This window comes from Indicator indicator, chromosome 2 (genome assembly GCF_027791375.1).
Source record: "Indicator indicator isolate 239-I01 chromosome 2, UM_Iind_1.1, whole genome shotgun sequence".
In the NCBI taxonomy this organism is placed as follows: Eukaryota; Metazoa; Chordata; class Aves; order Piciformes; family Indicatoridae; genus Indicator; species Indicator indicator.
In genome coordinates this window covers 47,726,642-47,750,888 of record NC_072011.1, presented here as the reverse complement: position 1 = coordinate 47,750,888, position 24,247 = coordinate 47,726,642, and the positions used below count along the sequence as shown (strand labels likewise).

At 38.0% G+C, this 24,247-nt stretch overlaps 1 protein-coding gene across 1 annotated transcript in view; it reads left to right on the top strand.

Moving 5' to 3' along the window:
• The window catches only part of PLEKHH2 (pleckstrin homology, MyTH4 and FERM domain containing H2), a 57,984-nt gene that overhangs the window by 9,486 nt on the left and 24,251 nt on the right, over positions 1 to 24,247 (top strand). Inside the window, exons 2-15 of the mRNA XM_054397769.1 lie at positions 6,993 to 7,055; positions 8,121 to 8,270; positions 8,699 to 8,782; positions 10,218 to 10,299; positions 11,908 to 12,090; positions 13,802 to 14,781; positions 15,769 to 15,844; positions 16,332 to 16,426; positions 17,052 to 17,196; positions 19,563 to 19,699; positions 20,777 to 20,887; positions 21,146 to 21,232; positions 21,729 to 21,887; positions 23,417 to 23,497. Of these exons, the coding sequence (XP_054253744.1) occupies positions 6,993 to 7,055; positions 8,121 to 8,270; positions 8,699 to 8,782; positions 10,218 to 10,299; positions 11,908 to 12,090; positions 13,802 to 14,781; positions 15,769 to 15,844; positions 16,332 to 16,426; positions 17,052 to 17,196; positions 19,563 to 19,699; positions 20,777 to 20,887; positions 21,146 to 21,232; positions 21,729 to 21,887; positions 23,417 to 23,497 (2,433 nt within the window). The remainder of the gene's footprint in view (positions 1 to 6,992; positions 7,056 to 8,120; positions 8,271 to 8,698; positions 8,783 to 10,217; positions 10,300 to 11,907; positions 12,091 to 13,801; positions 14,782 to 15,768; positions 15,845 to 16,331; positions 16,427 to 17,051; positions 17,197 to 19,562; positions 19,700 to 20,776; positions 20,888 to 21,145; positions 21,233 to 21,728; positions 21,888 to 23,416; positions 23,498 to 24,247) is intronic.

The following is a 24,247-nucleotide window of genomic DNA, read 5'->3' as shown; positions in this document are numbered from 1 at the left end:
ATGATTCTACTATGCGCTGATTATAATGTAAATTTTAAATATGAATGGGACAAGTTACTAGGTTGAAATTTGGCTTTGATAAAGAAGTAGGGTTTTGTTCCTATAAATAATGTACATGTTAAGATTTCAAGAAGGAAAAAATTCCAACAACTTTTGTTTCTAAAATAAAATATTTCTTTTAAATTATTAAATAATTATTTCAAAATCAGGAAAACGATCACTTTAGTGTTGTAATTTCTCTTTAATGCACAGTACAGGAACAATGATCTGTATATATGTATATAAATGCAAGTATATATGTACATTAAAGATGGAACGATCTGTCCACCTCTGGAGCCTTCAACACAGGAAGGGCACGGACCTGATAGAGTGGGTCCAGAGGAGGCCCATAAAGATGATCAGGGGGCTGGAGCTCTTCTCCTGTGAGCACAGGCTAAGAGAGCTGGGGTTGTTCAGCTTGGAGAAGAGAAGGCTCCAGAGTGACCTAATAGCAGCCTTCCAGTACTTGAAGCAGCCCTACAAGAAGGCTGAAGAGGGACTCTTTACAAAGGTGTATAGTGATAGGCTGAGGGGCAGTGGTTTGAAATTGGAGAAGAGGAGATTTAGATTGGATGTTAGGAGCAAGTTCTTTATCATGAAGGTATTGGAACACTGGAACAGGTTGCCCAGGGAGGTAGTTGAGGCCTCATCCCTGGAGATATTCAAGGTCAGGCTTGACAAGGCTCCAGACAACCTGATCTAGTGGAGGATGCCCCTGCTCACTGCAGGGGACTTGGACTAGATGACCTTTGGAGTTTCCTTCCAACACAAACCATTGCATGATTCTGAGGTTCTGTGGTACATATATGCATACAAAAGGAATACTTTTTACATTTATGAGTGATGTCTTTTGAGGTACTTTCATGCAATACGTATTTCAATAAAATTAAATTTTATTGCGCAAAAATATATGTTGAACATTTCTGAATACGGTCAAGGAACTTCCCAATGGCTTTGAAAAAGAATTGCGACATGATTTGCTTTTGTGTTGTAAAAATTTCCCTGTGACTGTCTGTCGTGCGTCAGTGTCCAGACCTCTAGTAGTACATCTCTTTGTTTTTATTGCTGCCATGATTCTTCAAAGCATTCAGTATGTATTCACATGTGGCATTTCTCTGTTCATTGTTTGAACAAAAATAGCTCAATTTGATGAGTGTCAGATGTAAAGTGGATATTTCCTTCCTAAGTTTAAAAACAAATCTGTTTCTGACAATAGATACTGTTTTCCATAATTCACATAATTGATGCGGCGTGCACTGACACATTCTCTGAAAATTCTGAGAGGGTTTTTGCACTTAAAAAGGGCAAGAGAAAGTCAAGGTTACAGTAGCAGTCTGTTCTTCTGTACCCACATTGACACTGTTCTTTAGTCAGTATTTTTTGTTCCTAGATCTAAAACGTATTCTTTATATTTAAGACTGTAAAACCAAAACCAGTTTTGAATATGACAAGAAAGCTGGGAAGGGACTTTTTACAAGGGCTTGTAGTGATAGGATGAGGGGCAATGGCTTTAAGCTTGAGGAGGGTAGATTTAGACTGGATATCAGGAAGAAATTCTGTACCGTGAAGGGGGTGAGACACTGGAATAGGTTGCCCAGGGAGGTCATGGATGCCCCATTGCTAGAGGTGTTCAAGGCCAGGTTGGAAGAGGCCTTGAACAACCTGGTCTAGTGGAAGGTGTTCCCACCCATAGCATGGGGGTTGGAACTAGATGATCTTTAAAGTCCCTTCCAACCCAAGCCATTCTATAAATCTATTAATCCACAATGAATTTTGGAAAGAGCCTGCACCAGTCATAGATGTGTGTGACAAGAATATTCCTTACAAGAGGTTTGTTGAACCTCAGTTCATTATTTCAAATGATGAATTGTTTCAATTGAATGAATCCTTCAGTTGAATTAATTCAATGAATTGTTTCAAATAATGAAATATTTCAAATTATCTCTTTCGGGATGTGAGAAAATTAAACTTGGATACACTTCACATGCCAAATGTTATCAATGACACACTGGCTGTCCATGTTTCTCCTGGGAAGCAATCTTTATGTCTGCTGATATTTTACAGACTAGTTAATGCAAGAAATGTGAAGCCTGACAGCTGATACCTATAATTTAATTCCATTGATACTGCTGCATTGCCTTGATATATATAGAAGGAAACTGGTGGGATAGAGTCTAATTCAACAGACTTTTCCGTTTTTCAAATCACTTTCTGTATAAAGTCAGAATTCGTTACTGATACTCAAGTTGCAAGTACAGGTAAGAGTAAAGCACACTGACCTTTGCTTCCAAAAGTCAGTATGGCTACAGTTACCTGCCACTTCCACTGCAAGGTTAAGTTTGCACAGTATTTATCTCTTTTTTTTTTATTCATTTGTATATCTTAAGCTATCCATTTATGATCTGAAATTGTCTTAATAGCCACTAGCTACAGAGAATTTACCACTGCATTTTATTCCTGATGGTTTCAAAGCATGACTTTTGATTAGTCAAATCACGTATTTTCACCTATTCTCTCTCTCTCTCAATAACACTGTGATCATTGTTACGAAACTTCTTGCCACTGTTAGAAGGTTTAAAGTTAGGCTTTCTCTGTGAAGAGGTGTCCTTCCTTTGGAAGTAGTTCCAGTCTTTTGCCCAACAAGTTTGTTAATATTCAGAGTATTCTAAATCAATAATTTCTCCTCTTTAATTTCACAGGCTTATAGAGTAGCAAACCCATCAGAATACAGATGTAAATCTCATTTTTCAGGTAAAACATTTTTTTGTGCACTGGTTAGAGATTATTTATGCAAATGGAAAAAGATTTACATATTTTTAAAGTTTCCTTATTGTTACAATAGACACTGAAAAATGAACCTATATAAATTCTAAATAAAGGGAAAATCAGGACTTACTAATTGTTATGTACCATCAAATTATTGAAATGTTCGCCAATTTAAGTGTAATAGAAGTTTGGGTAACTATGGCATTACATTCTTGCTGAATAATACAGATTGTCTTTTTTTTTTTTTTTTTTAAATAGAAGCCTCCTAAAATAATTTCAAGACCTGCTTTAGAAATTTTCCAATAAAATCTCACATTTAGTTGTTGCCAGGAATCTGATTGATGTATCCGTATTGTGAGACCACACAAAGCTTCTTAGGATACCTTCTTGAAATAGTTATGTCTCCAGCAAAAATAGACCTTGTTCTTCCATTTTAATTTCTGAATGCTAATTTTCTGGTAATTATTCTGTCAGATCCCTTGGCTCCAAGCTTCGCATTCATCTTAGCAACAGCTTTATTCAAGTCATATTCTTTGTCATAGAATCATAGAGTCATAGAATCAACTAGGTTGGAAGAGACCTCCAAGATCATCCAGTCCAACCTATCACCCAGTACTATCCAATCAACTAGACCATGGCACCAAGTGCCTCATCCAGTCTTCTCTTGAACATTTCCAGGGTCAGTGACTCCACCACCTCCCTGGGCAGCCCATTCCAATGGGCATCACTCTCTCTGTGAAGAACTTCCTCCTAATATCCAGCCTATACCTCCCCTGGCACAGCTTGAGACTGTCCCCTCGTTCTGCTGCTGGTTGCCTGGGAGAAGAGACCAACTCCCACCTGGCTACAAACTCCTTTCACATAGTTGTAGAGAGCAATAAGGTCTCCCCTAAGCCTCCTCTTCTCCAGGCTAAACAACCCCAACTCCCTCAGGCTCTGTTTGTGTTTGAGGCACCTCACCATCTTCCTTGCCCTTCTCTGGACACATTCCAGTACCTCAACATCTCTCTTGAACTGAGGAGCCCGGAACTGGACACAGTACTCAAGGTGTGGCCTGACCAGTGCTGAGTACAGGGGAAGAATAACCTCCCTTGTCCTGCTGGCCACACTATTCCTGATCCAGACCAGGATGCCATTGGCTCTCCTGGCCACCTGGGCACACTGCTGGCTTATGTTCAGCCTACTATCAACCAGCACCCCCAGGTCCCTTTCTGTCTGGCTGCTCTCCAGCCACTCTGTCCCCAGCCTGTAGCACTGCATGGGGTTGTTGTGGCCAAAGTGTAGAACCCTGCACTTAGCCTTGTTAAGTCTCATCCCATTGGCGTCTGTCCACCCATCCAGCCTGTCAAGGTCCCTCTGCAAGGACCCCTACCCTCCAACAGATCATCACCTGCTCCTAACTTGGTGTCATCTGCAAACTTACTGATGATGGACTCAATTCCCTTGTCCAGATCATCAGTAAAGATATTGAATAGGATGGGGCCCAGCACTGATCCCTGGGGGACACCACTAGTGACTGGCTTCCAGCTGGATGTGGCACCATTCACCACCACTCTCTGAGCCTGGCCACCCAGCCAGTTCTTGACCCATTTCAGAGTGAATCTGTCAAAGCCACAAGCTGCCAGCTTTGGCAGAAGCTTCTTGTGGCAGACAGTGTCAGATGCTTTGCTGAAGTCCAGGTAGACTACATCCACATCCTTCCCTGCATTCACCAGGCAGGTAACCTGATCATAAAAGCAGATCAGGTTGGTCAGGCAGGACCTGCCCCTCCTGAATCCATGCTGACTGGGCCTGATCCCTTGACCATCCTGTAGGTTCTGTGTAATTGCACTCAAGATGACCTGTTCCATAACCTTGCCTGGCACTGAAGTCAGGCTGACAGGTCTGGAATTTCCTGGTTCCTCCTTCAGGCCCTTTTTGTGGATGGGCATCACACTGGCCAGCTTCCAGTCATCAGCGACCTCTCCAGTGAGCCAGGATTGCTGATAAATGATGGAGAGAGGCTTGGCCAGCTCATCTGCCAGCTCTCTCAGCACCCTAGGATGGATCCCATCTGTCCCATGGACTTGTGAGGATTCAAGTGGCTCAGCAGGTCCCTTGCTGCTTCCTCCTGGATTACAGGGGTTACAGTACTGATCCCTGGCTCCATCTGCCAGTTCAGGAGGCCAGTTGTCCTGAAGAAAACCTGTCCCACTATCGAAGATTGAGGCAAAGAAGGTGTTAAGTACCTCTGCCTTTTCCTCATGTTTTGTTACTATATTCCCCTTCGCATCCAATAAGGAGTGGAGGTTGTCCTTGCCTCTTCTTTTGCCATTAATATATTTATAGAAATATTTTTTGTTCTCCTTTATGGCAGTTCCTGTACGGCAGTACAGGAACAAAGAAGGCTCATCTCCCTGGCCATCTGTCCAGACTCTTAAGTACATGAATAACTGGCATAATTTCCTTAAGAAGAGTTCTTACAAAACAGCTCATTGTGAAGTGTTTATTGCTGATGTATCATTGATGTGTTCTGGTATTATGATGTAGTCTTTGGATTTCTGTATTGTAGGAGAAAGTACTAGAAGATCAGTCACAGATATTTTTATATTAGTGAAAACTCCCCATTTTCAGTTATTGACTGATAGAAAATGATGACTCTATGCCCTTGTCTTGATGAGGTGCTAAAGGTACACAAAACGGTTTCATGTGCTTGACAACATAATTAGGAAGAGGGGGGAAAAAAGGAGAGAGAGACTAAGAGTGAAAAAGAAACTGAAAGGCACCAGAAATCAAATACAAACAGGACAGAATGAGGCTGATGATTTTAAAACCAAGCAGAGAGAAGGAATAAATGCTTTTCTTTTGTATCATACACTTTTCAATGAAGAATTTTGAAGCTGAATACTGAGTATCTGTGTTAATTATTTGATATTTCATCCTCTTCAGATGTACTGAGGTTAACCAGGTGTTTCCTGGGAACCACTAAGTCCTTTAAGTCATGGAATACCCACTATTATTTCAAACCACAGTTTATTTCCTGAAGAAGTCACAATTGTATTATTCACCAAAATACTCACCAAAATATTCACCAAATTCTCCCAGGCAACCAGTGACAGAAGGAGAGGACAGTGCCTCGAGCTGCACCAGGGGAAGTTTAGGCTGGATGTTAGGAAGAAACTCTTCACAGAATGATTTGCCATTGGAATGGGCTGCCCAGGGAGATGGTGGAGTCACCGTCCCTAGAAGTGTTTAAAATAAGACTGGATGAGGCACTTAGTGTCATGGTTTAGTTGATTAGATGGTGTTGGGTGATAGGTTGGACTCGATGATCTCAAAGGTCTTTTCCAACCTGGTTAATTCTGTGATTCTGTGAAAATCAGACTAGAGAGCTCTTACCAAAATATGAACCAAGTATTTCTTTCTGACCTCTTCTGTTCCATATTGTTGGAAAAAACTTCTAAATGAATCATGTAAAATGCAGGGGCGTTCTGAGGCCTAGTCAAAGGTTGCCCCTGTGATTTATTAGGCATCATTATAAAGTAACAGTTCAGGGTCTCTCATTGCTCAAAAGTGGCCTGTACTCCTTCCCGTTGTGCTGGTCTGTGTCTTCATCCATTTCTGCTGTGGCTTTCCACAGTTTTTTGCTGTGGAGCACTTGATTGTCCACCAGGTGTCTTCTGCCACATACCTTCTCTTTTCATGCAGAGGGTGGAGGACTTCAGGCCTCCAGGACAGGCCTTATAGTACAATTTCTCCCAAAAGCTAAATTTGTCTCAAAACCTAAATTAGCAGCCAAATTGTATAATGTGACAAGTATCCTTTACTCTTCCCAGTTTTGGAAGGAGCTTAGCATCTTCTAAGACTGTGAGCTTGCCTAAAGAACGATTCAGGGCTATTGTCAAAGGAATTTTTACTCATGGTAGCAAGGAAAAAAAGCAGTGTCATGTAGCAGCCACAAAATTACACTATAATAAAAAGTTGTTACGTATTTTTTTCTGTGGAAGAATCCTAACAATGTTTTAATATGGTCATAATGATAAATCATCTTCCCAGTCTTGGTACACTGTTTTACTTTTGTTTATTTTTATCCTCCTGCCCACAATCTGTCTTCTTATTTTTCAAAACAGGCCATGAAAATGTGTTTCACTGTGGTATTTTTGGCAGAAGGTATAGCCACTGTACTGTATGTTTTTATGTATCTACAGATGCAGCAGCTTGAGAAGCAAGTTATAAATGCTGATCGTCAAGCAGAGAGAGCTTTTCAGCAGGTATATATATATATATACACATACATATGCATATATATATGAAGTGAAAAATATCTCCACTAGCTATATGCATGTTACTGTAACGAAGTTCAGAAAAGTGCTGTATTTCTTTAGTATTGATCAAAAGGGAGAAGACAGTTTCTTCTTACATCTATTGATCTGTCTTAACAGAGATATTCTTAACACCTTTCTCTACTCACTATCCAGTTCAGTTTAATAAAATAAAAACTAACAGCACACATCAAAAAATATATATGTATAATGGGCTTCTTCATTGATGCATTGTCAGTCTTTAATACATGATGCAGATGGAAACAAGAGGGAGAGAAAATGGTGACTTGTTTTAGAAAATGAAGCACAACTATCTGATAGAGCCTCTAAATAGGATTATTCTGTGTAGTTTGTTCTTTTTGTAGAAGTTACGGCACCTAAAGAATGAGATTGTGGCTAAATATTTAACCAAAGTTGCCTTTTGATTCCAAATGGCAGCTAGAGCTACTGCAGCCATTTTATGATCATATCTCTGATGTTCCCTAAAAATCCTTCATATCTTACAGATAGAAACTGAAAACTGTAAGAATAAAAATGTTCATGTGCTAATTTGGTGTTAGAACACATTGCTGACTAGAAGCCAAGTACTTTATAGCTATTTTTTTGAATGCTTCTGATAATCTGTTGGGTTTTGGTTTTTTTTTTTACTGTGTGGTTGGTTGTTTATTAAAACATTGATAATTAAGCCTAACAACAGCTCCCTATACATAAATTGCATTCTTCCGATACTGGCATTTCTAACACATTGTGAGTTACAAGCCTAGTGGCCTCTCACTGGGACTAACAAAATCTGCACACATTCTATGAGTGTTTTGCCAGTCCTATTGATACAAGATGCATAGGGAAACATAACAAACTCTTGAATTTCTTCTCAAATAGGCTTCAGAACTTTGCAGAATTACCTAGAGTTTTAAGCATGGGGGCAATTTTAATAGCCCATTTTGTGATTAAATTACTGCCTTTAACTTGAAGTATTATGTTTCTTAAAAGTCTTATGTTTGACCTTCCAAATAGGTGCAAGTCATGGAAGAAAAATTAAAAGCAGCTAATGTTCAAACAAGTGAATCGGAAATCAGGTTGTATAAAAGATGTCAAGATCTGGAGATCCTGATACAAGATAAAAATGACATAATACAAAATTTGGAGCAACAACTTGAAGAACAGGTTAGAAATAATTGTGATACAAAAGATAAGCATCAATTCCATGCTTAATTATGCAAAAGGAAAATAAAAATTAAGATCAATAGAGAACAGAGAAGCTTAGCATTACTGCTATTCTTGGATCAAAAAGTGTGTCATTTGAATAAAGTTTATTCCCTTGCAAATTATGCTCTGGCTTTCTTTGAAAGAACATGTAAGTTTTAACAGGGGAAAGGTGCTTTCTCTTCACTGTTTCCTCTGAAGAGCTTTAATCTTTCCTAGAGGAACATGGAATTGCAGCCTCTGTGAAGGACCTTTTTTTTTTTTCAATCACCATGTACTGCCCAGGAAACTGAATTGCTTCAAGCAATCTTAGGATTTCTGTCTGAAGATAGTACTCAGGCAGACAGTGATATGCAGTGAAAAATATGCTTATATCAATTTTCTTTCAGAAGCAAATGAGACTGCAAGAAGCAAAAATCATAGAAGAAAAAGCAGCTAAAATAAAAGAATGGGTGACAGTCAAGTTCCATGAGGTATTACTTCTGTTACAGTACTTAGAAAATATAACAGTGTGACTGGACATGCCTTGGGCCTCTTAGCTGTTAAAGGGCTTTGTGTCATAGTAAACAAAAATTCCTCCCAGTTTGTCTGTGTAGTTATTTGCTTGAAAGAGGAAAAATTAAAACAACGGCACAGAGAGCAGAGTATCCGCATCACTTAAATTCTGATGTCTAATTTGGTCAGTGAGTATGTGTGGTCCTCTTTATGGAGAAAGCCTGCACCTACTCTCTGGAAGGTCTGCTTACCTCCACTGATTGAGAGAGATTGGCAAACTGAGCTTGCTCAAGCAGATAACTGAAGTATGAATAATCCCCAGAAAGTCAACCAATGCTGCTGGAGCCTGTCAGAAAAAAGGATTTGATCATTTTTTATTTTCCAATGCCCACAGTACTCTTAAGTCATTAAAAGTTTCAGGAGCACTGCTAATATTCTCAAAAGAGGCCATCTGTCTCCCTTGTTTTTCTGCTGAGGTGAGATAACCATGTCTTTATGCAGCTAAAGCTACCAGTGCTTTCTCCTCCTTGTCTGTCTGGAATTTAAGGTTGCCTGTAAAAGTTAAAATACTACTCTGCTGTGGTTGACTGGAAATTATACTCACTGCAGTTGAAAACCCAATTATTATTTTTAAAGTAGGAAACTAGAAGTAACATTGACTATCAGTCTGTGATGAGTTTTTTAAAATCATTTAATAAAAATGCTATAATTGTCTTGGTAAAGTTTGGACAAAATCAGTTCTTGCTCAAACTATTTACTTAGTTTGAAATATAGGGAATCTCAAGCCAACTCAGTGACTAGGTGTCACCCAGGGGGAAGTGGAATTGCTGGCTTCCATCTGTTTGGTATGGAATAATTGGATTTAGATCCTGAATCAGAGCGAAATTTGAACCAACATCTTTTACCTCCTGGTAGTGGGCTACATCAATGGGTAATTGGTTTTTGTCTTCCTGTAGAAGGTTTTCCGCTCTGCATAAAGCTTTTCAGTACTTATTTTCTTTACTCCTTACCTCAGGATGGTAGGAGACATTAGCAACATCCTTCCCTCTAACTCCTCTGCTTGCGCTTGGGTTTGGTACGTGGCACAAAAGTTTGTAGTTCTAGCCCTCTGCTTTTATTAAAAACGCCAATGCAGATTTCTTTTTTCATTATTAAGTATTTTTAAAGCAGTCTGCAGTTTGCTTGGTTGGGGGAGTGATTTTAGCAGAAGCTGAGCAAATAATCATTGCAAGGAATTTCATTCTTCAGAAGAAACAAATGCCTAGACTGGCATTACGAGAAGTAGCAGAGAGGAGTTTACCATTTGAATTAGCTTTATCCTTAGGTATGCAGGAATTCAGAGCAAATCTAAATGATGTAGTGACTTTAAAACTTTTTTCACCAATGGATGAGATTGAATTTATATGCTTTTAGTTAGAGGTGGAAAATCAGAACCTTCGCTTGATCAACCAAAAACAAGCCAAAGAGATGAAAACAGTACAGTCTAAACTACAAGGTAAATGTACAAACCTTTCTACATATGGCATACTTCTGTCTATTCTCTACTAATTTGTGCATCCACATAACTGAAATACTCTATGAAATCACGAAGATGGTAGTATGAATTGACATCACAGTGACTGTATGTGAATGTGTTAGGCAAGCATTAGTTTAATTTTCATTAAAAAGATAGAGACAAACCACAACTAGGTTTTGCTGTGTGAATGAATATTTCCGTTATTTAAGAAGTTCTGCAAGTAAAAAGATTTCACTGGATTTATGTCAGATCTTTGCTTTCTCTTCTTTATAGCACTGTGGTCATAGCACTGTTAAGGAGTCAATCAATGTCAGTCTGCATCTGTTTTTCTAGTAAATACTCATCTGGAAGTCAGAATTCTGGTCAGATCTTTTACATTGCATTTGACTACAGTGATTCAAAACCTTAATTCATCCATAGTATCACCTGGTTCTTCTCCAACCTGGTTATAATTAATTCAAAAACTATAAAATGTAAATGTGGGAAACAGGACTATCCCCTCCAAACAGTGTTATTTCACATTAATCAATGTTGAATTTTATTTGCCACCATGTTGCCTGTTCACCAACTTTGTTGAGTCTGTCTGAAGGTTCCCAGAGTTCCCTGCATATTTGGTTGAACTAGCAACTTCCTATCATCTGAAAATCTGGGTAGCTTGCTACCTAGCCCTTATTTTTTGATAATATATCTCATTATATATGTAAGTAGACAGTCCTTTAGAGATGTATGTGTATGTATGTGTGTATATACATGCGTAATATGCATAGTATCTGAAAAAAGAAGTCTTTACAAAATACAGTATGAATCTTTTAAGCTAAAATGCACATTTCTACTAACGAAGAGATTGGACTGATGGTTTCTTTTGCAATCAGTAGCATTTTTGTATACTTCAATGCTTAACAGCTTTAGTCATCCTCTTCTGAGAGATCTGTTCAGAGGGTTTTTGAGACACTAAGAATTTGTCAGCTGGTTTTCAACACCCATTTACTGATATTCTGAAAAATATTAAGACATTTATTACCATTTGAAATGCCCATGCTGTAACAGGCTATAAATTAGGATCATTTGGTATGGTTTTAAACAGTTTGATCTGCCACAGAACATTTTATAAACACAGGTAGACAGCATTTACGCCTTTATATTTGCTGCAACAGTTTTACAGATTGTCTTCATACTTTTATATGAAGGGAAAGCCACCACATGTTTTTAATACTATCGTTCTACCAGCTTTCCCATATTATATATCCTAGTCCAATACATAGGTTTAATTTGTCACAGTAGAATAGAATCAAATATTTCACTGATTTTTCATTCCGTATTAAGTGAGTGTGTATATATATACACACACACACTTATGTGTATATATACACTAAAAAATACTATCTTTAAGAATTAGAAACTTAGCTCTATGTTTCTATCGATATGGGGAGTTACCAGGTAGATTTTTGTTCCTATAATATTTTTTATTATCTTTTACTAAATTGTAGTTATCTAAAAAAATGTAATTTTACACTGCAGAGTAAAGCAACCAGTAGCATAGCTTGGTACATCCCATTAACACAAGACTTCTGTATTACTATTTTTCAGAAACTACAGGCAAGAAATCTGTTGCTTCAACACAAAAACCTGGAGAGTGTCAGCGACTAAGCAGTTTGACTTTTGGATGCTTTTCAAATAGAGCAAGAAGTCCTCAATCATCTTTTAAGTTTGAAGAAATAAGCAAGTTTTCATCTCAAGTGTCAGACTACACTGAAGGCAAAAACATGCAAGGTACTTAGTCACCAAGACTGCATTTTATTCTGGAACAGGTGGAAAACTAAAACCAACTGCTGAATGTGTCCAAACCAGCTGTTGTCAAAGTAGGTATCAGTGGTCTATGCTATTCTCTGTTAATAAGTAAGAAGAAATCCTGCTGAGCACTAGACTCTCCATAACACCACTAATGCATAGGTTTGGCAGCATGCAGTGGCTGACGGGTGCATTGGTTGCGAAGGAAAGAATTTGCTGTGGCCCAAGTTTGCTCCACAGAAGAGTGAGGAGTTTAAGGATGCTGGCTGCCCAGAGAAGGCTCTTAGGTTTTCATGCCTGTGTAGAGTCTCACCTAAGTCCAGTTTCTGTGTATTTTTTATACATTATCACTGGTATCTTGGTGTTAGTTTTATGCCCTAACTCAACAAGATCAATTCAGTAATCTTTCATCAGTATAATCAAGGTCAGAGAAAACAGAAGAGAGTCAGGCATCCTTTGGTACCACTGTTTCCTATCTAAAGAAGGAGAAAGCTCTCTGACCAGTTCATACAATTTCTATGGCAGAACCTGAAATTCAGTAATGCCAGCAAATTGGTGTGCTGCTGTATTATGCTACTATAAGCAAGTCCATTGCAGTTTGTTACTTCCCTTAAATGATGAAAAGCTCAGGAGGGAGACTGTTGTTCTGGTCCTTCATTTGAGTATCACAGTACTATTTGATCTCAATATTTTCTACACAATTAATCATGGCACCCAAAATTGCACGGTGAGGTCTGTAGAAAATCAGAAACTGAAGCAGATAATATTTTGTGTATTTATATTTGGATATGCATTATTATTTTCAGTTTTATAGATGAGGGAATGGAAGTAAGAATCTTTTTTCAAGGGAAAGGATAAGAAGTAGAACCTTAGGCTTGCCAGTATGGAAACAGATTAATTTTTAGAACTTCATTACTTTAATGTGGACTAAATTAAAATCTTTGGTTTATCAAACCCAATTTAACTTCATACAGATATTTAACACTAACTTTCCCAGGTGTCTGTGTAGAAAAGCCATTGCATCTGTTTTAACTCAGAGGGAGCACCTATGCATCACTGCCACGCTGCAAGCTATAGCTCTCTCTTACAAAACCAGGTAAAAATAAACAGCAGAAGCAAAGCTATTTTTAACACAGTGTCTTTCTCTAAGCATTTTCTGCGAGCTTCTCTTGTGTATCTTAAGCATTCACTACTGGGAATACAATAATAGCCTGCAGAAAAAACTTTTGTGTGTTAACAATGTAGGAATGCTCAGAACATTTGATTTGATAATATAAGTATTTTCTGACACACATTTATTATACTTTAATTTTCCTTAGATTTAATAAAGTGGATAAATTCATATGCCCTCTTGGTGGTTTGGGGGTGTTTATTTGTTTGTTTTCATATGTAGATGATTTATTTTAAAATATGGCTCCTTTCTGCTTATCATTACATTTATTGCCACTTTTAGTTTGGCTGGAACTTTGAGTAATGTCTGTTACAGGTTTTTTGCAAACATCACATGCAACTTCACTTGCATTCAAAAACGTATAACATTTTTCTTGAAGTTCATTATTTTCAATATTAAAAAAATGGAATTATGCATTTGAAATTATTACATGCTTACTATTTGCAGACATAATGACAAAATCCTTTAGCAGTTAAGTTTGCTAATCTAACTTTTCTCGTGTTCATTATATTTCTCCTCTAGAGAAGGATATACTGGAAAATACTTTTGCTGGTCCTGCATATGAGACCAGTAAAGGTCAGAAGTCATTGCAACAAAGTTCTTCCAAATCAGAGCAGAAAAATGTGAGAACAAGCTGTTCATCCAAAGATATTGACAGTGACATGTCAAAGAACTCCTGTACTACTGAGAGTGACTGGAGCTCAGATGAGGATGGAGGAGACAATAAAGCACTGAAATCGAGGTGTGCATCAACTCTTTCAAGTCACACATCTGAAGAGAATGCAGGGTACAGTAGAGTGGGAAGTGAAATGTATTTGACAGCATCTGATGACAGTAGTTCTTTATTTGAAGAAGAGAGTTTTGGTGTTCAGAGGACACAGCTCAAGAAGTTATACTCCTGGCAGCAAGAATCCCAAAGGAAAGGCCAGAATAATCCAAGTGGCAACCCTGAATGCGCTAGTAAACAGAAAGACCAAGATAGTTCTTCAGATGAACTGAGTAAGAAATTTCAGCCGCAGAGGCTGGATTATTCATCCTCATCCAGTGAGGCAAACACTCCAAGTCCAATTTTAACCCCTGCTCTGACACCCAAACATCCCATTCTAACAGCTGCTGCAGGTTCTCAGTGCATGACACCATCAGATTCTCCCTCAAATTTACCACCTCCAAAGTTACAGACTCTTAAGGTGTTCAGTATGAATTCAGCATTAGTAAAGAAACATCTAAGCCAGCCCCCGCTGAGTTCTGACAGAATGTTTGGCAGAAATAGAAATGCCATAAGCATGATACGTCCATGGAGACCTCAGGAAACAGATATTGATCTCGTGGATGGAGAAGATACTGATATTTTAGATAAAATGGAGATTGGCTGTGATGAAGGAGTGTTCACCTATGACAGCACTGAAGCTCAAAATGCCGAAGCCCAGGAACCTCAGGATACGACAAAAAAGAGTGCTAGCAACAAACCTCCAACCCCTCCACTACATCGATTTCCTTCCTGGGTAAGTGTAATTACAGATATTTTTACTTCTGGTAAAACTAACTTATTCTCATGCCTCTCTTCTATGATTTTTGTTGCCCCTACTTTCCTTATTTTCTGTTTGGTGACAGGACTGGGCATACCTTAATTGGAACTAAGATGAAAAACTAAGAAGCAAGCTTGATTTGGAGCTGTTGAAAACATACCTAGTATTTTTTGTTGATGACCACTTATTTTCATGTCACATCTAAGTTATGTATGTCCTTTTGGGTGTATCAAAGGAGGAGATGCTTGTGACTCCATTAATCTATTTATCTTAGCACCAACAGAGCTTAAGAGTGCTGGTGTCAGTGGCTTTTCTGTAGTCACTGTACCATTCACAGCCTAGATGATTAAGATGACGGAAGTACAGATTACAGAACTTACTGGTCACATTTCCCAGTAAACTTTTAAAGCCATCAATCAGAGAATTAAAATAGATATTAGTATATCTTAGACAAAATCCAAAATTAACTGTGTCAAGACTCACTGGTTCTGCAGATTTAGTAGTGATTTTGAGATGAATAATGCATTAATGTAACAGCTTCTCTATGTATATATTTTAGTGCCTCTTTTTTCATTATAGATTTTCTTACTGTAACCTTTTACAGAAAACAGTTGAAAAGTTGCCTCCTAAAGGCATTTCTCTGTTCTTAATGTACAATCCTCCATTTAAAAATATTCTTGCTATAGCTTGGCAAGCTTTGGCCCCTGATAATGATATTTTTAAAAACAAATTATCTACAGGACAAGCCTTGTGTGAAAAAAGGTTGAAACAGGCTATGGGTATGATGGGCGTGGTACACAAAACAAGGATACATTTTTCAGCTGCTACTGAAGAGACCATTTTATTAACCATTTTATCACACTACTGCACTAACACAAAGAATAGGAGGCTATGGAGAGGCTAAACAGAGGAAAAGTGATTGTGTTTTAATTATCTACCATCAAATCTGTTCTGCTTGTGTAGGAAAGCAGAATTTATGCTGTAGCGAAATCTGGTTTACGGATGTCTGAAGCTTTCACCATGGAATCTCTTACCAAAAGTAAGTGATTTAGCTGTTCATTGTCTTATCAACAAGAATTCTCTTCTTACAGTAATCTGTAAGGAAGAACAAAATGTCCTACATTCTTCTAAGTTATTTTTATGAAGATTTAGTTATCTGATAATAAAAACCTAGAAGATCAATGGTTATCTATTCATTGTCTTCTATTACCTTGCCTCTTGACTTTGTGCTGAATTTGTACTTGTTCACTCCACTTTTCTTTGCAATTAATTTGGAGATTCTATACTGGTTACCAAGGTAAGAAATTTTACTTCCAAGTTAAAAAGGTTTAGTTGTTGTGACTACAGTTTATTTATACTCCTTAAAACCATTGTAAATTTGAAAAAGCTAGAAATCTCACATGCAAAACAGTTCAGGAGATAGTTTGCATTTTATGGCACTTACACAGTGCACAAAATTACATTTGCATTACATTAATTGAAGGATAAATTAGGAGGATCATCTATAAATGGTGTTGCTTTTTCAGGTGCTGTTTCACTAAGTCCATATTCCATATCTGGATTATATGCATCTCTGATATACAAGAGCATGACCACTCCTGTCTACACCACTTTGAAAGGGGTAACTGTATTACTGTTTAAAGGAATTTTTTGAGTACCATTAGGCTTCACATCCAGGAACTTGCTATTTCACATCTGATGCTACCATGCCAAATATGTCATAAGATGATGTTTAGAGTTCACAGAACCCCAGAAGTAATGGAAATGTCAAATAGCTGGCAAAAAATTACTGCTGCTTATAAAACGTTACTAGTCCAGGTCAGTTCTTCTTAGGTTTCTTGCTTTTTTTTTTTTCCAAAGGCTTGTTCATTATTAAACAGAGCCACATGGTGTTCAATGCTATAATTCAAAGTGTGTGTATGTGTAGAAATGGCTTTGTGTGAGTGCCAAAGCTGTTTATAGTCAGATAGCCAGCAGTAACTAATCACAGCATTGTTTGTTTTCTGGCAGTCTTTATGGTTTGGAAAGATCCATGCCTTGAGCTTTACCTCAGGTTTCTGTTTTAAAGTGTGGGGGTGGTTGAGTACACAGAGGGCAGCGGGAATTCAGTTTTATGTTAATATTTCTGTGCCAAAACTCAGAACCCAATGAATGTTGTGAAGCCAGCAGAGCACTGTCACAGTATGGAGGGAATGACTGATACTCTTTATACAAGGTATCAAAGAATGTTGTGTTCATTTCTGCAGAAAGCAACTCAAATAAGCAACAGCCCATTTTTAGATGAGTCATCAGGATCTGAGGAAGAAGACGGCTCTCACTCCAGCTCAAGGACTTCTGAGTCTGATTCTCGAAGCAGAAGTGGTCCAGGTAGTCCTCGGGCTATGAAACGAGGTAGGCAAAAAAAGTAAGAATGAATAACTTCCGGGAAGTTTGGAAAACTAGGCAGTTTACATGATCTTCTTCCTTAAACAACATGGACATCTTAAATCAAGGCTTGTATCTCTACTATCAAAGCTTAGATGACTTGTTCAAGCAGAAGACAGGACTGTCATAGATGATGCCATTGTTGATGTCTTTTTGCTGCCATTATTGATGTCTTTTTAATGCATTAATATAGTAGCTGTGGCTGTTGTCACGAGGGAAAAGTGACCTGTACATTTAAAGCAAGAAGCACCATTCTATCTATACACTGTCATGTCACAGGCTTGCTATGACCAAGGTAAAAATATGCAGAAAAAAATATTTGCTATCAGACAAAAAAACTCCACATATATTCAGGTTGATAAAACAAAGTAACAGTATCATGTGATCAAAAAGCAGGTGGAAAAATTCCCTCAACAGAATATTTGGTTCTGTCATCTCATGCAATAAAGGATTTATTTCATTTTTACAGTGATTGTATCAAGGTCCTGTGCAAAGAGTTAGTTCAAACACTTGAATCCAGTTATGTCTGTTTTCATGGAATAAAATTCTCACAGCTCTAGGTAATTGTGTGTTTTTCCATCTACAGAATGGATATAATATGTTTCACAACATTAGAAGGCATAACGCTTCGTCATGGGGTGACACTATCAGTGTTGCACCCTGTGAGTATTTCTTCACTGGATAAATCCAGGGAGACTAAGGTCCCAGTGAGGCCAAGTGTTGTGGTCCTTCATTATATATAGCTTTAGAAATGCAAAATACCATAATTCAGTACTGTATTATACATGTTAAAATCCCACTTAGCAGGAGCACCACTCAGTCACACCTGAGCTGGTACATAGAGCTGGTTTGCCAGGAGTTTCCCAGTGCCAGCCACACATGACATTGAGGCCTTTTCCCAGTGATGTAGTTACAGTTTGGCTACTGTGAAAAGGACTTCCCAGCAGGTCCATCTTGCTTAGCAAAATCCAAGTGCTGTGGATGCAAATGCATCTCATACTACATGCTTGCACAACAGGAAAGGTAAATTAGCTAATTCATTATCTGGTTTCACCTACAATTTATATCCGTGTCTGTAAAATGGAAACATTCCTTTTGTTTGTGCTTTCTTTTCATAGAATTTGTTAGGCTCAGAGAAAAATATTTATAAATAAATAAGTAAAAAGTAATACTAACCTAATAAATAAATTGTAAATATTTGGGCACAAAGTTTGACATAGACAGTTCCATCTAAATATGAGGAGGAACTTCTTTACTTTGAGGGTGGTGGAGCACTGGAACAGGCTACCCAGAGATGTGGTAGAGTCTCCATCTCTGGAGTCATTCAAAACCTTGACTGGACACCATCCTGTGCAACCTGCTGTAGGTGAACCTTGTCTGGCAGGGGGGTTGGACTCGATGATCTCCAGAGGTCCCTTTCAACCCCTATCATTCTATGATTCTGTGAATCTGTGCATGTGAACCTTTCTTAACCACAAAACACCTATGTACAGACCTTTGTTGAGGTCGCATTGTTTAAAGATCTAGGCAGTCACAAATTTCACTAGGTGCATAATGAACTTGCTGCGTGTTTGTTATTAAAGACCTTAGATGAGAAAAGAAGAGCCCACTCTGAAAGTCCGCATGCCTTTACCAAAGCAGTAAATGAGAAAAGCCTTTTTTAAAAAAAAGCCGTAATTGGCAAATGCGCTTGGAAAATAATGAAACAAAGGAAACAACAACTCTTAATTTCAATTTTTCGAATTAAAGCTAGCAAACTCTCAAATGAATCCTGAAATGTGGAATTCAGATTTTTAGAAAACCTCAAAGTTCATACTAAGTGCAAAATAAAGACAGTCACCTACAGCTTCAGCGTATAGCAGAGCTTGAGCGTAGCTTCATAGTACACAAACAGCTGGATGAGAAATCCAGATACTAGAGAGAATGGTAGAAAGGGGAAGCAGAAGGCTGCTTAGTTGAAACAAAGATCCTATGTTCCTTTACTACAGAATGAGTAAGATGTATGGCTCTAATTCCCTCCTGTAGCGATATAACAGAAGGTGATAATATGTAGCACCAAATACATAGCACCAAAGCAACACATATGTATTTGTTGTTTCATTCACAAGTGACTTAAACTCTGTAAGTATGAAAAAAGGGAGATTCAGGTATTAGCACTGTGCTAATGGTTCAGTATGGTAATACTTAAAAAAATGCTTTATTCCTGATGGATTTATGCTGATACTTGTGTTTGCCTGCAGATCCTAATCTTTATGCCTGGATATTCTGATCTCATTTGTTTCTAATGTAATAAAAAAAGAATACAAAGAAACATCTTTCTTCTCTTAACACAGGTGTGTCTCTGTCTTCTGTCACCTCAGAAAGTGACTATGCTATTCCTCCAGATGCATATTCAGTAGATACAGATTGTTCAGAGCCAGAGCAGAAACTTCCTAAGACCTCCTCCTCATCTAGTGATAATGGAAAAAATGTGAGTACTGAAATTCTGTGATGAAGTGTACATGTCCCTGTGGTGCTGTGTATGCATTGTGTTCAAAGACTGCTGTATTCAGTCTTGCTGACTCACAGCTGCTGTAAGAGTACAAATAGCAAAATATACGAACTGAAAGTTAGCTGTGTAAGACTATAATGATTGAAGGAAAGTGATGATAATTCTGAACTTTCTATATAATGAATGGAAACAGGTAGAAAACTCCCAAGACAATACAAAACACTTAAGATTTTCCTTTCTTGGAATCAGACCTGGTTTCAGATTGCATATGAAATACTAACATCAACCTAAAATTATTATTTGACTGTTCAGGGTAACAGAAGGGCATTCTACTGAAGGACTTGGAGCTATATGCAGTAATACATTCCCATAGTTTTCTCATACAGAGAAAATTTTACACATCAGAGAAATCACAAATAGAGCAACATGAGAGGAGTGCTCAAAGAGACCAAACCCTTTTTAGGGTATTTGTCTGACTCTGGGCTTTTTTTAATGGCCTGTGTTAGTAGTTAGTGTCTTAACTTGTAAGTGCATAGACTGCCTGGTGATGAAGAGAATTTATTTTAAGCTTTCTTCATCGAGCAAAACTGTGAACTCTGTTCTGCAGATGTACACAGTAAAAGTATGTCTGCATGAAGCTCTGAATTACAGTGCTCTGTATCTGGTCTGTAGGTTAGGCCCTGAAGTTGGGGAAAAATACATGTTTGGGTTGTATTTGTTTTGTTCCTTCAGTAATACTAATAATTAGAAAGTAAATGCAGGAATTATTGTATTCTGCATTCTTTTGTATAGTTCTGGGCAAATCACTTACTCTTCTTCAAGTACTGTAACTGTAAGCAGGGATATTAATTAGTTACTCAACATGTATAGCATTTGTCTTAATTGATGCTTGTAAAAACTTTATCATTGGACAAAAAGTCTCACCAAAGATTGTACTGATTATTGTGCTTTTAAGTCACCAAAATCTCTCTCTGTGTGTGTATTTATACGTATGTCTGAGAGATATAGGTCTAGATGTGTAGCTAACTACTTTTTATCTCACTTGTAAATAATTAGGAACCTTTGGAAAAATCTGGGTATCTGTTAAAAATGGGTGGTAAAGTCAAGACCTGGAAACGACGGTGGTTTATGCTTAAAGGAGGTGAATTACTATACTACAAGTCTCCAGTAAGTACATGTAACTTACCTGCTATTTATTATTAGATTGTTTTTACTAGAATTTAAGGCTGATAGAAGGAAAAGAAATGCATTCCTGGTGTCTCAGCTGTTACAAACTCAGGATTCAGTTCCTCATGAGGTGCACAAGGTACTCAATGTCTAACTAAGAAGTATTTATTAAGATTAATGTTTAAATGACTTCTATAATTATTTATTGCTATTCGTTGGTAGATTTAAAATATTCTTTTTGTGTTCTTTTTTGTACAGAGTGATGTAATTCAAAAACCTCAAGGTCAAATTGAGCTAAATGCATCTAGCCACATTGAAAGGGGTGATGGAAAACAAATGATTCAGGTGCCTGCTTTTCTCAAGCTGTGTTTCTACTAGTATTTGGTCCCTCCAGTCCCTTTTGCACTGGCAGTCCAAGTGTGGATTTGGAATTAATTCAGTGCCATTTGTTTGAAACAAAAGAATCATGTCAGTTAGAGATACTATAAAAAGTCATACACATAGTCTTCTCTGTATTGCCACAGAGGTGAGTTCATCACATATGAGATATAAAAGGAGTAGTCTTGGGGCCAGCCATTAGGGCAGAGACAAGTTGTTTGTCTGCAAGGAGACAAACTGAGTTTTCTCAACTCTGCTGTCCTGGAGATTTTCAGATAAAGCCTTAGAAAGTGTCTGTCTGCTCTGCTTGGCCATAGAATGTTTCATAAATGGAAAGTTCTTTGGGGAAAATAAACTCAGCAAAGTTGTGACACTACAATAGGTAGTATCTGTTACAACCCCCACACTGTGGGGTTGAATGTATAATACTCTTAAAGCTCAAGACTCTTCTGTTACTACACAGCTGACCACAGAAAAACGAACATACTACCTGACTGCAGATTCTCCCAACATCTTAGAAGAATGGATCAAAGTACTACAGAATGTTCTTAAAATACAGGCTGCCAGCCCACTTTTCATACAGCCTGAAACCAAGCCAACCATGAAAGGATTACTTACAAAGGTAGAAACACTACTCTTCCTCCAGACTGCTGCTTCTGTATTTCTTAAGTATAATATCTAGATGAAAATGGCCCTATAATAAAATAAGTAGAAGCAAAACAGACATGTATTTGCTTTCCCAGTACTGTGCAATGTGAACATTGCAGAAGGACTAGCAGCACACTTACTCTAGGCAATAATTTTTTTCTGATTGTTTGATTTCATTTAGTTTTGGGGTTTTGCTATTTTTTTTTTTTAATTCATTAGTTCTTGTGCTGAGTTCTCCATTAGCATTTCAGTGATATCGTAGTTTGGCATATGTTTCAGTAGCTAACTGACTGTCTCGGTCCAGAAGTTGGGAAGGACACATGGTTCTTTTTGAACATTCCCATGAGTGAAATTAAGACACAAATGAAGTCATGTATCAAGACATGACTATTTATTAAAGAGAAAGAGAACGTAGCAAAAAAACCAGAGAAAGAAAGAAAGAAAGAAAGAAAGAAAGAAAGAAAGAAAGAAAGAAAGAAAGAAAGAAAGAAAGAAAGAAAGAAAGAAAGAAAGAAAGAAAGAAAGAAAGAAAGAAAGAAAGAAAGAAAGAAAGAAAGAAAGAAAGAAAGAAAGAAGAAAGAAAGAAAGAAAGAAGAAAGAAAGAAAGAAAGAAAGAAAGAAAGAAAGAAAGAAAGAAAGAAAGAAAGAAAGAAAGAAAGAAAGAAAGAGAAAGAAAGAAAGAAAGAACAGGGAGAGAGAGGAGGAGAGAGAGAGTGGAGAAAGAGAGAGCAGGAGAGATAGTTCTTCTTTGGTGGAGGGGTGGAAAGACGTCCTGGGCTGCTGCCTCCAGCCTGAGATGTCCCTGGTGATGTTCCCCCCAGTAAGCTGGCCTAGCCCAGGGCTTTTATCATGTTCCTGGTTCATTCATCATAGCTCCTCCTGGCCCACACCCTTGTCACATTTCAGGGGGGTCTTTCCTGTGTGTTTGCAGGACTCATCACTGAGCAGCCTCCATCCCACTTTTCCATCCACTGCCAACCACACCGCCTGGGCAGTTGCTGTTTCAGTGGGCAGAGATGACACATCAGGCAGGTCGTTCAGGATGATCTTTGTTGAGACACTTCTCAGTTCTTAATGTAATAATCACATCACCAAGCAATTTACATGTTCAAGAGAGAATCTTCTCAGTGGCCTAACTTATTTCAGCAGAGTGCTCTCTTTTCCTCTGTTATGGTGTTGGACAGATTGTTTCCAGATAGTAGGAGTACCGTATAAAAAGCAATTTTTGGTTTTAGTTCTCCTATTTCCATAGCATCCACTAAATAAGGCCTGATCCAAAGCCAAAGTCAAAACTCACAATGGCTTTCCTAGGCTTTAGACAAGCACCTCATGCTTTAATTCTTATGTCCTTAATAGTGTTATGCTGTTTTAATTATTTGTCTGCTAACATGGAAAGGAATTAGAACCAAGGTATTTATTCTCAACATCACCAAAGTTCAGAGATGGTGAAATGTACTCTGTATTTCTCTGGCTGTGCTTAGTCCTGGTGTGCTCTAATTTCAGGTGAAACATGGATATTCCAAAAGAGTTTGGTGTACCCTAGTTGGAAAAGTACTGTATTATTTCCGTAATCAAGAAGACAAGGTAAATTCCTTACTTGTTTCCTCAGTGAATGGAAGGTAACAGTGAAGTAGACTTTAAACAGTAAGTTACAGCTTAATTAAGGTACAATTGGCCCGGGTGGTATATGTTCACTTTATCTTGATAACCAAACATTTAGACTTCACAGTCTACATTGTCACTTTTGAAGATTCATGTCTAATGGACAGTAACTAGGGCACGTCCATTGGTCTCCTTCTCCTACAGTTCATGATATATATTCTGCATCTTCTTACCCCTAGCTGGAGGGGGACACTGATTTGCTGAGGTCTCCTTTTCTGACAGGTCTGAGACTCATCAGAAGAGACCTGACTGTCATTTTCTTCAGGAAGATGATCCTTTCTAATGTATGTTTGCAGTGGGCAGTGACTGCAAGTTTAAAAGAACTAAATGTTCTTTTTATCCCCCAGTTGACTTCCAAATCTTGTTCTTTGATATATCAACATACCTTCCTAGTGCTTCAAGAAAACAAAAAACAAACAAAAAAGCCTAGCAGAATCCAGAGTTTGCTATTTTGCAGATGTGTGCCTGTGGATTACAGGAAAGGATCTCACTGTCTTGAATTGATGAGGTGGACAGAAATGGTAGTGGAGGATGGCAAAAAAAAAGGGTGAGAAAGTTGCTACTGGAACCTAGGGAAAATACTGTTTGAGGAAGAAAATAAAGAAATGAGATCAAATCAGCTTTAAGTTAATGTCCTGGTTTAAGGCAGGACAGATCCTCTATTGCCCCAAG